The sequence below is a fragment of the Cottoperca gobio genome, chromosome 19 (assembly GCF_900634415.1).
Source record: "Cottoperca gobio chromosome 19, fCotGob3.1, whole genome shotgun sequence".
In the NCBI taxonomy this organism is placed as follows: Eukaryota; Metazoa; Chordata; class Actinopteri; order Perciformes; family Bovichtidae; genus Cottoperca; species Cottoperca gobio.
Window position 1 is genome coordinate 13,543,755 of NC_041373.1, and position 12,255 is coordinate 13,556,009.

At 38.9% G+C, this 12,255-nt stretch overlaps 1 protein-coding gene across 1 annotated transcript; it reads left to right on the top strand.

The window, feature by feature from the left end:
* Window positions 1-790: 790 nt before the first annotated feature.
* Window positions 791-12,245, top strand: lgi1b (leucine-rich, glioma inactivated 1b). Its single transcript, XM_029455711.1, has 10 exons — window positions 791-1,304; window positions 1,475-1,546; window positions 3,408-3,479; window positions 4,056-4,127; window positions 6,746-6,817; window positions 7,714-7,883; window positions 8,451-8,615; window positions 8,931-9,151; window positions 9,490-9,736; window positions 10,250-12,245. The coding sequence occupies exons 1-10, from the start codon at window positions 1,117-1,119 to the stop codon at window positions 10,597-10,599; spliced, it is 1,629 nt and encodes a 542-aa protein (XP_029311571.1). The 5' UTR covers window positions 791-1,116; the 3' UTR covers window positions 10,600-12,245.
* Window positions 12,246-12,255: the final 10 nt, after the last annotated feature.

The window sequence follows — 12,255 nt, forward strand, 5'->3', positions numbered from 1 at the left end:
GCGTTTGAATTGTAGATGGAAAATAAAGAGGGTATTATATTATTAGAATGTTTTTGGAGGCTATGATTGATTCCTTGGGTTATTATGGGTGACAGGGGTGAAAGTTCGCCCCGGTCTGGGAATAGAAATCCAATGTTTTGTGACTTTTCCATAACCCACTGAACTCAACAAAGGACTCAATGTGGTATTGAAGAAAAACTGGATGTGAGTGACATATACGAATATGAGTCATTTGTTTGTATGTTTATAAAAGTCAGTGCTGTGTTATGGATCGTTTGTTTTTCCATGACATACAGCATTATAATAAATAAAGTATTTTAAGATTAAGGAGTATAACACAATATAAACTGCTTTATTTAATGCTATGTCATACTTCACCCATCATTTATTCTGCCATATCACTGAATTAGCCAAATATTTCACGTTTTATTTGATATTTCTTTATAAACTCATTTTCTTTTCACTGTTCTTGTCATTATTATGCCAAAGCAGAGAAGAAAAGATGCAGCATGTGAATGAGTGAGGCAGGTGCATGTGCACAGAGCCTCATGAATAGCGGCTTCCCATTAACCATGCACTGCTCTGAGGCGCGCATAAATAATAGCTGGCACTGCTGATAAAAAAGCGCACCTTGGCCCCCCCCCTCTCTCTCCCTCTGCCTCCTCCATCTCTCTCTTTCTTCCCTTCTCTTTCTCTCTCACGGGGAATTTGCGCTTTTATTTGTTTTTCCTTTCATGGCTGCAGCGTTGAGGCTCCAAGACAATTTATTTGTAAGCAGCAGACTAAATTAACAACGTATTTTTAGAGCATTTGAGATCATTTATTTTCATGACATAAAGAATCTGACACTGTTCTCATGTCCCGTCTGTCCTGCATTTGTAATCCTGCCCCTTGCAGAACGAATCCGCTGGACTGGTGCCTTCCTATTGAGACGCCAGAAGCATAGACACAAGCCTGCATCTGAGCGCAACAACACCAGCTTCTATTATTAAAACAAACAAGACAGAAACATATTTTTAAAACACATTTAGAAACACTTTTAAATCCGGGGGTTACGGATTTTTTGCCGAGAAGTTGCATGTGCAGGAGCGATAGTACTCGACCGGGACAGCAGGAATGGGATACCCGGGCAGAGCAGTCAAAGGATGGACGCTCCTGGTTTGGGTCGCCGCTGTCAACTTGCTTTTAGCAGAAGGATTAAGGGACTTCAGATGCGTCGATGGATGTATCTGCACCAAAGATAATGCCCTGTGTGAGAATGTCCAATCCGTGCCTCACACTTTCCCAAACGACGTGGTTTCACTGTAAGTGTCCTGGCACCTGAATAGTCTCTTTATTTGTATTGTTCTTATGGTGAATTGTCATGAAATCTTATAGAAATAATCTGTCTCTGCCTTTCCATGGAGGCTACACAAGTCTTATCTTTATTTTACTTTCAGATAAATCCCCCTTTCATATTCTCCATTCCATTCAGATCTATTATCAGTTCTGGATTGAATGAAATCAAAGCTGGAAGCTTTGTTCACACGCCTGCCCTGCAACTCCTGTGAGTATATGTATCTGTCTGTCTTTCCGTCTGTCTGTGTCTGTCTGTAAATCCATTTTCCGTGTTTTACAGAATCAAACAATGAGGCAGGATCTCCCCAGATGACTTGCATAGAGGCCGATAAGCAGATTTAAAGGGGAATTCTCTGTAATGGTGTCAGGATTATGCAATAGACCACATGGCTACAGCCCCTAACAACAGGGGCTGGGGAGAGAGGAGCTATGTGTGTGTTTAAATAATGAACACGTTTTAATTGTTTTTTTTATCTCCTCCCCAAAGATAGCACTTTGGAAAAACAGTAAAATCATAATTGAGTTTATCTCACCTTTTCTCTGACATGACATCAATTATTATACATCTTGGTAGGATTACAGTCTATTGGGTAATTTGTTGTTGCAAATCCACAAATTAACAGCAAGGTCAGGTTTAACTGCGCTCTCTAAACACTTGTTTCCGTTTATTGCACATAACAGCGTGCTTTCACCGAGCATCAAGTCTTCCCGGCAAAACATTTTTCTTGGCATCAGTTCTTCTTCCACGTCATCAGTCTGGATGTGCACGAAGGCTTGTGACTACAAGGAGAGTATATTTAACTGGCCGGCAGTTAAAGGGGCATCGTCCGCTCTGTCATTATTTACAGCCAAGGTCACCTGGAGCATCTTAACCTCCATTAGAGCACGACTCAGTCAATCACTGGTTTGCTGAGCGTGCGGTGAGAAATAGATTTCCAGCATCTTGGAATTATAAGGTTTTAACTTAAGGCCAGACTCTTCCACTGGATCTACATCTTTAAATGTAAACTCTATAAGTTAACATGAAGAGATTTAACGAGAAGATGCAGTGAGGTACACGGTATGTTCTCGGTGGTCACTATTCTTACATTACTGGTTTGAAGGCTGACTCAGAAACATGTGGGAGGAGGAATCTATTCCTCTCTTTCATTAATTTCATGAAAAAACATGTAGGAGTGATCGGCCATTTCTCTTCTATTCATTACATTCATTCTTTAACTGTGGGCAGAAATGCTGAAAGGCTCTGTTGTCTGTTACAGTAACTCAATCCATCCTTATTTTCTGGACTTAGAGTTACTGATGCTGCTAATAGGCAATAATAAATCACTTTTATCCCAATATGATTAAATGAGTTTATAGATACACTGCCATGAGTTGTATATGTGGACAATCCAAGGGGACATGTTCACATTGTGTTTGAGAATGCAATAATAACAAATAAAAAAAAAGGTTCTGGGAAGAGGTAAAAAGATATGTTTGAAGAGATTTTATTAATAGAGTTAACTATGGAGCCCAGGCTTTTTTATTAGGTTGTTAGCCAAGAGAAACCTAATATAAGCAAGAAAGAGCACTTTACTCAAAAACAGATGATAGCATCATGGGAACATGTAAATAGAAGTATAAAGTATTGGTATATTGCTAAAAGAACTGTCTGCATGTATAGCCTTAGAAAAAAAAGTACCCTTTTTAGGAAGGGAAAACAAGAACTATTTAAAAAAGTATGGGATCCTTTTATTTATTATCTTGAACATACAGATGAAAGGTTTACTGGGTTAGTGGAGGGAATTTGGAGTTGATTGATATGCATGTGTATATGTATATCTATATAGATATACATATATATATATATATATATATATATATATATATATATATATATATATTTGTTATTGTAATAAATAGAATCCTCGAATCTTAACATTTCCTCCCAGCTGATTGTTGATGTTTTTAGATCAACCCAGTTCACCTTTGACTTATGAAACATGAAAAACGTAGAGATATAGAAGTGCTGTGGAAAATATAAATGCATCTAGGATTGTACTATTCTTACAGTTTGTTTTTTTTCTCAGATTGTTCACAGGAAATACCTTTGACCTAATTGATCAGGGTGCTTTCCATGGTTTACCACATCTTAAATACCTGTAAGTATTTAACTATCATTTATAAATGGTTGATACGTATACATAAGTGTGCTGAAGGGTCGTAACACACACAAACTGTTCCCCCGTTGCAAATGTTCTGTGTTGTACTAATAGGGACTGACTGGCACACACCAATGAGCATCAATCAAACACACTTTCACATCCAATTTGAAACATTTACTGTAGTAAACACATTTATTTTGTTTAAGATTATATTTTGGCATGCACGCTGGTATTTTAAAGCCCACACAGATGTTTTCACTTATGTTGCCTAATTAGAAGATGATCATCATCTTTATGATTCTTACTAATACAAAAAGTTTGCTGACCTCATGTTATACCCAGCCTAATTGAAAACAGCTGTTTGGTTTGTGTAGGGTCTTGAATGTACTGGATTCTTGGTTAGTATACAGTTTACTGTATAATTAGGACAGAGCTCAAGTTTACACAACCCTTCAGTGAAGACGTGCAAAAAGTGTTGCACTATATTTGATATTTGTGTGGGATTATTTACATAGTGTTAAATCCTAATCTATCAACAACAAAAAAATCTAATTAAATACTTCTCATTCACAGGTTTATTGAAGATAACAAAATCATATCGATATCCCCACATGCTTTCCGGGGCCTGAAAGCGTTGACACATCTGTAAGTATTTTGGTTTTATGGTAACTTCCGTTTTTCTGTACTGTTCCTTCTTCCTTTCTTTTTATTTCCAGTTTTCACATTCTCTGTTTAAATCATTTCTCTGTGGGAGAGGAAAGGGGATATTAGTATTCATGGTATTCTAACATAAACTGTGCATCAATTTCCTGTTTCTCTCTCTCTCTCTCTCTCTGTGTATCACTTTGTCACTGTCTGAAATGCAAAGGTAGGCAGAAGTGATGTCCAAGGTTACTGGCTGAAGATGTCAACTGGATCAGGTTGCTTAAGGGCTGGATGTCACATTGCCTTAGTTAGTTTTACTTAAGTAAAAGTGATAATATTACAGTGTAGAAATACTCTGTCACAAGTAAAGGTCTGGCATTCAGAATCTTCCTTAAAAGTACAAAAGCATTAGCATCAAAATAAAAATAAAAGTACAGAATGGCCCATTTTAGAATAATATGTATTATATAACTGATTTATAATTTGTGTTCATTACTTTAATTTTGCAGCCGGTAAAAAGGAAACTATCCTTAATTACTTTATGTACTGTTTGGCATCTTTAGCTATAACAATACATTTTCAAAAATCTATTATTTATAACAGTGTTTTGTAAAAACTATTCGATATTCCTGAACTGCAAAGCTTGCCAAATCTAAAGATAGTTGAGAACGGGAGTGACCTGGAGGTCAAGATTAAATATAACTGTTCTGTAACCTTACACTGAGTGACCTATAATCTGTCTCTAAGATTTATGACAGGTCGTTACCAACACATTTTGAGTTTATACGGTGCAGTGCAACCAAATGCTCGCATACTTGTTTCTCGTTTCTCACCATTTATGACGTCATGTATGAATGGAATGACTTAAATCCATCACAGTTTCAAATTGTTGTACTGTAGAGGAAATAACTCAAATATGAGAGCTTTAACAATTCATTCATGCACACTTTAAGTGAATAACTCTGAAGATAAGACAAATAATCATGATTAAAACTGCAAATATTAGTTAGTACACACTTAGTGACTCTCTCAGAGGAGACAAAACGTTACTTAGAGTGTGATGGAACAAGAGTAAAAAGTTACACTTTTACAAAAGACATTTGATACATTGAATAATATATTCATGTTGCCTTGAGCACTGACATATATAATTGATAGAAACTTGTCTGAGAGCATGTGACAATCCACATCATAGGAAGTGTTGTCCTTGATGTTGAAGCTACAGCCAGGAGCTGGTTAGCTTAGCTTAGCATAACGACTGGAAACAAGGAAACAGCTGGGGGAAGTTCACTAGTTAAGATGCTAAGCTAACATCTTATTTGTCTATGCGGTACAGAAATATGACAAGTTGCGGTTTTAAGGGGGGGTTATGTGTCAAAGCAGTGACTTCCTGGAGGATTGATATCACCTTGAAGTTTTTCAGGCAACCTGCTGTGACTCCAGGAAGTCACTGCTCCTAGCTAAGAAATACTCCGGCGCATAACCCCATGTAAAGATGTTCACACTTCCGATTTTGCACGACTTAAAGAAAAGCGTTATCAGTTGTTAGCCCTACCATCTGACACATCCATCCACCCCAACAGTCTCCGTACGCAGACCTTTGACGTTCCCCTTGCTCCCATCATAATTACAACGGCTTCTATATGTGGAGGTCAACGTCGTCTTGTGTTTGTATCGGTGATCAACCATGTGAATAGATGATAACAGGCTTTCTGAACCTACCAGTAGGTGTAGCAGACCCCTTCTAACCCATATCTATGAGGCTGATGCCACGGATAACACCAATTCAATCGGCTGATAACATTTGTGGCGGGTGAATTTGTGAGCTTTACAAGTGTTGGTTGGTGGCTTTATCTACAAATGCCAACTAAGATTTACTACTAAGATCGGTTGTAATACGACTCAGAAAGTCATATGCAGCCGATGGGATAAAGTATTATTTTCCTGTTCCATGTATACAAAGTAAACAAACCTTTATACAAATAAATGATGAATAAAGGCAATATGAGAGGACATTTTAAATGTCACATACTGATAATACATTATTAAAGGGCCCAGGTTGGACTCCTGTCCGCTCTGCTCTATCCCCATCTGTTTGGAGAATGCATTCTTGCACACATTCAAAGCAAAATGGCTTCTCTCTCTGGAAAACTGACTCTTGAATAAATAATGCAGTGTTCATGAATCACGCTGACATTTCATTTAATTCACATCTCTTTCTGGTCGAGAGTTCAGTTTCTCACTCACAAAGGGAATGTCTCTATAGGGCCAGATGGTTGGTTTTAACTGACTGGCAACGATATCATCCACTTGACAGCCTTGGTGATGGATATCCCTTCTATTTTACCACTTAGCCTTTTTGACAGCTGTTACATTATCATGTAATATCATTATAAGCAACACTAGGCCCTATAAATATGGTCAGGGCAGTGCAGGTCTGACTTCCAATTACAATTGGTTGCTTGTAATTGTGTTTGGATTAGTGTATTATTCTCTTGGGTCAGGTCAATCTGGCTAACAGAAGGAATGAAAAGCCTATGACATAGTGTAATTTGTCGATGTCTATTACGTACCTGTAACCTAATCACTGTGTGTATTATTTTTCTTTTTTTTATTAGGAGTCTGGCTGACAACAACCTTGAGACGCTGCCCAAAGACATCTTCAAGGGAATGGATGCTTTGACCAATGTGTGAGTTAAGTCTGTCTTTCACTCAGGGGGCTTTGTTGACACAGAAAGTCAGCAATGTATTTTCTAATGTATTGATTTATTCTATAACAGCCATGTATGTGGATTTAAGTGTGTAGGGCTAAAGGTAATATATGAACTAACTCTGAGTTCATTTGTAATAGACCATATAGTTTTCTTGATTATTTATTCTGAAGTTGTTCCTGTGTCTTCCTCCCTTATTTCTTAAAATGTGGGGTTTAATACAGCTATGCTATAAGGTCATAGTGCTAAGAAGGAAAAAGAGAGGAATCTCCTCACTAAACAGAGGATGTAAAAGCAAGAACCCGGGGGAAAAAAGAGAGCATAGTGAGGAGGCAAAGAAGTAAGGAAATAAAAGATTGTAGAAGAAGAGAAGAGGAAAAGGGTTGGGTTATTGTGCCAAACATGTCAAAATAAAATGGAAAACAATTGAATTACAGAGGACAGAATTTCATCCTTGCTTATGTCACACAGCTACAATCAGCTTGAATAATGTAGGCTAGAGTGTGTGTGTGTGTGTGTGTGTGTGTGTGTGTGTGTGTGTGTGTGTGTGTGTGTGTGTGTGTGTGTGTGTGTGTGTGTGTGTGTGTGTGTGTGCGTGTGCGTGCGTTCAATACACATATCCAAGGTCAACAGCAATTCAGACTGAGAGTGGGCTACGAGCAGAGACTACACAGGAGATAGGACACTAGTTGTTGTGGTCTTTCTGGCTTGAAGCCAGAGTGCAGCCAAGGAGAGGAGAGACAGATGGGAGAACAGTAAGCAGAAACTGAACAGGGAAAAGCTTAAAATACATGTTTCAACAGTAAATATTAATGATGTTATGTTTTAACAAATCCTGTTAACTGATGTCCCATGCGATCCGTCCATATGTGTAGGGATCTACGTGACAACAACCTGATATGCGACTGCAAGCTGAAGTGGTTGGTGGAGTGGATACACCACACTAATGTCACCCTGGACCAGATCTACTGCAGCGGCCCACCCATTCACCAGCGGAAGAAGATCAATGACCTGCAGCCACACTCTTTCGACTGCATCGCAGCAGGTATCATCTTCCTGTCAGAGAGGCGTTAAACCAATATTAGCTTTCTGTTAGCTTTCCAGTTGTAGGAATACTTCATCCCAAAAACGATCATTTGCATACAGCATTACTCACCCAGTGTTACCTTCAATTCTTGAAGAAAGTTTAGTTTTTCTCACATAGCTCCACGGTCCACAAAGAATCCAAATATAGAGATAAAACGGAGATAATCCAAACTCGAGCAGTGTGATCCAAGTCTCAAGCCGTATGCTCACTACTTCCCAAACACATGCATTTTCCTTAAAACCTTATTATTTAAACAGGTCTGCATCCGAGTACTGTTTATGCGTAAATCTTAAAGTTATAGTGAAAATGCATATGTTTGGGAAGTAGTGAGAAAACGACTTGAGACTGGGATGAGTTATTGATATACAGATGATCATTTTCTTCTTCCTGTCAATAAGTGCTGAGAATAGAGCTGAAATGTTATGGCAGTGTTCTTCCTACCTGTTTTTTTTGCAAGAATGCATCAATATGAATGGAATATTTGCAGATAAAGGATATAATTCATTGTTGTGTCATGCTTTTCAGAGTTTGCCTCCTATCAGTCGCTTAAATTTGAGTCGCTTTCGGTGGGGGCCTTCACCTTTGGTGAAGATCAGTATGTTGTGTTTGCACAACCGTTTGCTGGGACGTGCAGCTTCCTGGAATGGGATCATGTTGAGATGACCTTCAGAACTTACGACACCATTGAAAGTGAGTCCATAAACAAGCAAATAGCCTGTGGAGTCCTGTGTAAATATTTCTGCCTCAAATGTCAATGTGTTACTTGCAGAAGCAAATACAGTTTCTCTCCTGTTTTTATGACTTAACAATAGGTGAAAAAACAAGTTTTGACAGGTGAAAAGAAAAATTCAACTTTATTTGTCCACCTGTTCTTAAGTGGATTACCAGAAAATGTTTTTCTCATTGGCCCCTCAGGGCTTCCGTAGTGTTTATTAATGATCTAGTGTTAATGGTTATCTGTCTAGTACTAATAATGTTTTATGTGTCTTCTCTTTTCTTGTTCAGGCACCTCCACTGTGGTCTGCAAACCCATGGTGATTGACAAACACCTCTTCGTCATCGTGGCCCAGCTGTTCGGCGGATCGCACATTTACAAACGCGACCCGTCCGCAAACAAGTTCATCAAAATCCAGGACATCGACATCCTGAAGATTCGCAAACCTAACGACATCGAGGCGTTCATGATCGACGGAGAGTCTTTCTTTGTCATCGCGGACAGCTCTAAGGTTTGCAACGTTTTGCATTTCCAATATCAAAAAGTACTTAACTTCATGGTATGTGATTACATTATATTGTGCAAGTGTTTCTGTTATTGTGTCCAGCCCCTGTATGCACGCTGCTCCTCTGAACTACTCTTCCCACTATGTCAGTCGGTCCTTCCTGCTGTTGTCCTTTTCTTTTCTTGCCAAATGTTCACATATGTTTGACAGGAATACACACACACACACACACACACACACACACACACACACACACACACACACACACACACACACACACACACACACACACACACACACACACCAACTTGATATGCCATTTTTTTTACATGATCCTCTCGTAGGCCGGCTCCACAACAGTGTACAAATGGAACGGCAATGGCTTCTACTCCCACCAGTCACTCCACCCGTGGTTCCGGGACACAGACGTAGAATATTTGGAGATGTCCAACAAACCCCACCTGATCTTGTCCAGCAGCTCTCAGAGACCCGTCGTCTACCAGTGGAACAGGAGACAGAAACAGTTTGACCGCAGGACCGACATACCGGAGATGGAGGACGTCTTCTCTGTCAAACACTTCCAGGTCAAAGGTGAGTGTATCCACACACACACACACACACACACACTCAGGGTTTATTTGAACTAAACAGAAGTTGTGCACACTGCAATTTCAAATAGTATCGCAGTATTAGCTTATACAGTACTTGAGTTTTTAATGGATGAATTTAATGAATATAGTCTTGGGAGTGTCATATGTTTAACAGTGGATTTAGTCCAAGGTCAACATTTTCTTTGTCGTGGTTAATTCGATAAAACATTAATGTCTCACACTATTATCTGTAATTTATTACACTTTAGTTCCCCATTGCTCATAGGCATTCATTTTGAAGATGGTAAGAGGCAATGTCCCTCTGCACTGCCATAAAACCTGCCTAAAAGTCATTAATGTGTAATATTCTCTGTATAAAGGGGTGTATCTATTAGTCGAACAAGTTATGAATTCTTTTGGAATTACATGAACTGCTTTTGTTAGTTTCCCTATTTCCGATCCAGATTAAGTAGCCGAGTGTGTAAACTAAACAGCCCCTTGAATCTTTTCAAAGGTGAGCTGTTTATATGCTTGACAAGATTCATCGGGGACTCCAAGGTGATGCGCTGGGACGGTGCCATGTTCAAAGAGGTCCAGACATTTCCTTCCCGCGGCTCCATGGTGTTCCAGCCTGTCTCCATCGGCAACTGGCAGTATGCCATCTTGGGCAGCGATTATTCACTAACGCAGGTCTACCAATGGGACACTAAGAGGGGCCAGTTTGTTTCATCTCAGGAGCTGAATATCCAGGCGCCTCGAGCTTTTTCTGTGGTTTCCGTTGACGACCGGGTGTTCCTGCTCGCGTCCAGCTTCAAGGGAAAGAGTCAGATCTACGAGCACCTCATGATAGATTTGAGTAATTAAACCCAACGTCTAATTTGGGAAAAAATGATGTACACTACCATTCAAATACTTTTCTTCTGTGATTGTTTTTCTTTCAGTCCCATTAGAATCCACCAGCAAGTTTAAACAACAGGAAGTTGCAAGCAGAAGCACAAAGAGATATTTTCAAACACCTTTAGGTTGAAATACTCACATTTGTTATGATCACTGAGTTTATTTTAAGAAGTTTCCATTACATTGAAAGTATATTCTACACAGTCCCTGAGGCCTTAGTTTTGGCAACCTGCTGCAACTTCATCACTTTGATAAACTCGTATTTTCATTTTGATTGCTCACTATTTGGAAATGCCTTATTCTCCATTTGAAAAATCTTAATTCCACTCAGAGTGCGAACTGACTATCTTTCAGGAAAAACAAGCTATGAAATCATTTATTTTTTCACTTTTATTTCAACCCTGCAGGATTACTTGCGGTTATTTGACTCACAGTAAATGTCTCCATACATTTTTATTTTTATTGTTAGAAAAAAAAAATAGAAGAGTTTGGTAGACCATGGAATAATAGGCAAATTGTCTAAAGACACTGTTCTTAATTTAAGTCTTTTTTAATTGAACAAAGCATTTCAGGAAAATTGACTTCAAAGTAAAAATGTCATTACATGAGATTATTCACAATGGAATGTAAGCTACCGAGATAAGTGGGCACTGTATGCAAGCAAAGGGTCGCATGACTCATATGCGACAAAGTCTGGCTTGTTAGACACCTTATAGAAGACGGACGATCTCACAAATGTTTTTTTTTTCAAATAGGAACCTAACCCCAGTTTAATGACAACGTAACAGCAGCATCACTGTAGTAAGCAATGCCAGGGGTAGTTTGTCACTGCAAGACCTGAGCTTGAAAATAATACAAGCTTCCAACCAAACGCGGGTCAAATTTGGACTACTTGTTGAGGACTACTTTCTTCAAGCGCAAATTGGCAGCTAGTCAACCTACCATCACCCGTCTTTTGTAAATACTTACACACTTAAAGAAGTGACCCTAATATATGAAGAATCCACTAAACACTGTGAGACAAACACATCTGTCCTGTCTACTCTATGACCGTCAGTTAAGCAAGACTGCATGCGTGACACAGACACTCATAGTGTTGATTCCTGCTGAATGACTCGCTAGAAGCATCCCACTGTCACCTATCCCTCCCTCTTTCACTGCACTCTTGCCCCTTTTCTCCCTCATTGACAAAAACTATTGTTGTCTTTACTCCGCGACTAAAAAGCCAACCACTGTGCAACACCTGTTACCTGTGCTTTCAAACAATCCTCTTCTTCTGACACAAAGGAAACAGAATTCTGATAACAACGTCACTGATTTGCCAAATATAATGTTTACGTTTTTACAATACTGTGTCATTTATATGATATTGTTTTTTTTTGTAATGTAGAGGGGACCACACTCAATGTTTTATTTTTTATAGTTATAGAATTTAGTGTAGGGAAGGATCAATTCCTTGAACGCTGTGTAACATGCTACTTCTGCAAAACAATGTAGGCTTACTTGTGCCAGTCTAATCTAGTTAGGGAAGGATAGAGGATGTTAGCTCTTCTTTTTGTCATCTTGCTCATTGTATTTTATGTACAGTGGTAATAAAATACTAAAATGTTAAATCTGAGGTTT

Bases quoted from the DNA above. Each gene is read 5' to 3' on its own strand.
- lgi1b (XM_029455711.1), top strand. From the start codon at position 1,117: ATGGGATACCCGGGCAGAGCAGTCAAAGGATGGACGCTCCTGGTTTGG. The intron at 1,547-3,407 runs GTGAGTATATGT...TTTTTTTCTCAG, and splicing joins ACGCCTGCCCTGCAACTCCT to ATTGTTCACAGGAAATACCT. The intron at 4,128-6,745 runs GTAAGTATTTTG...TTTTTTTATTAG, and splicing joins CTGAAAGCGTTGACACATCT to GAGTCTGGCTGACAACAACC.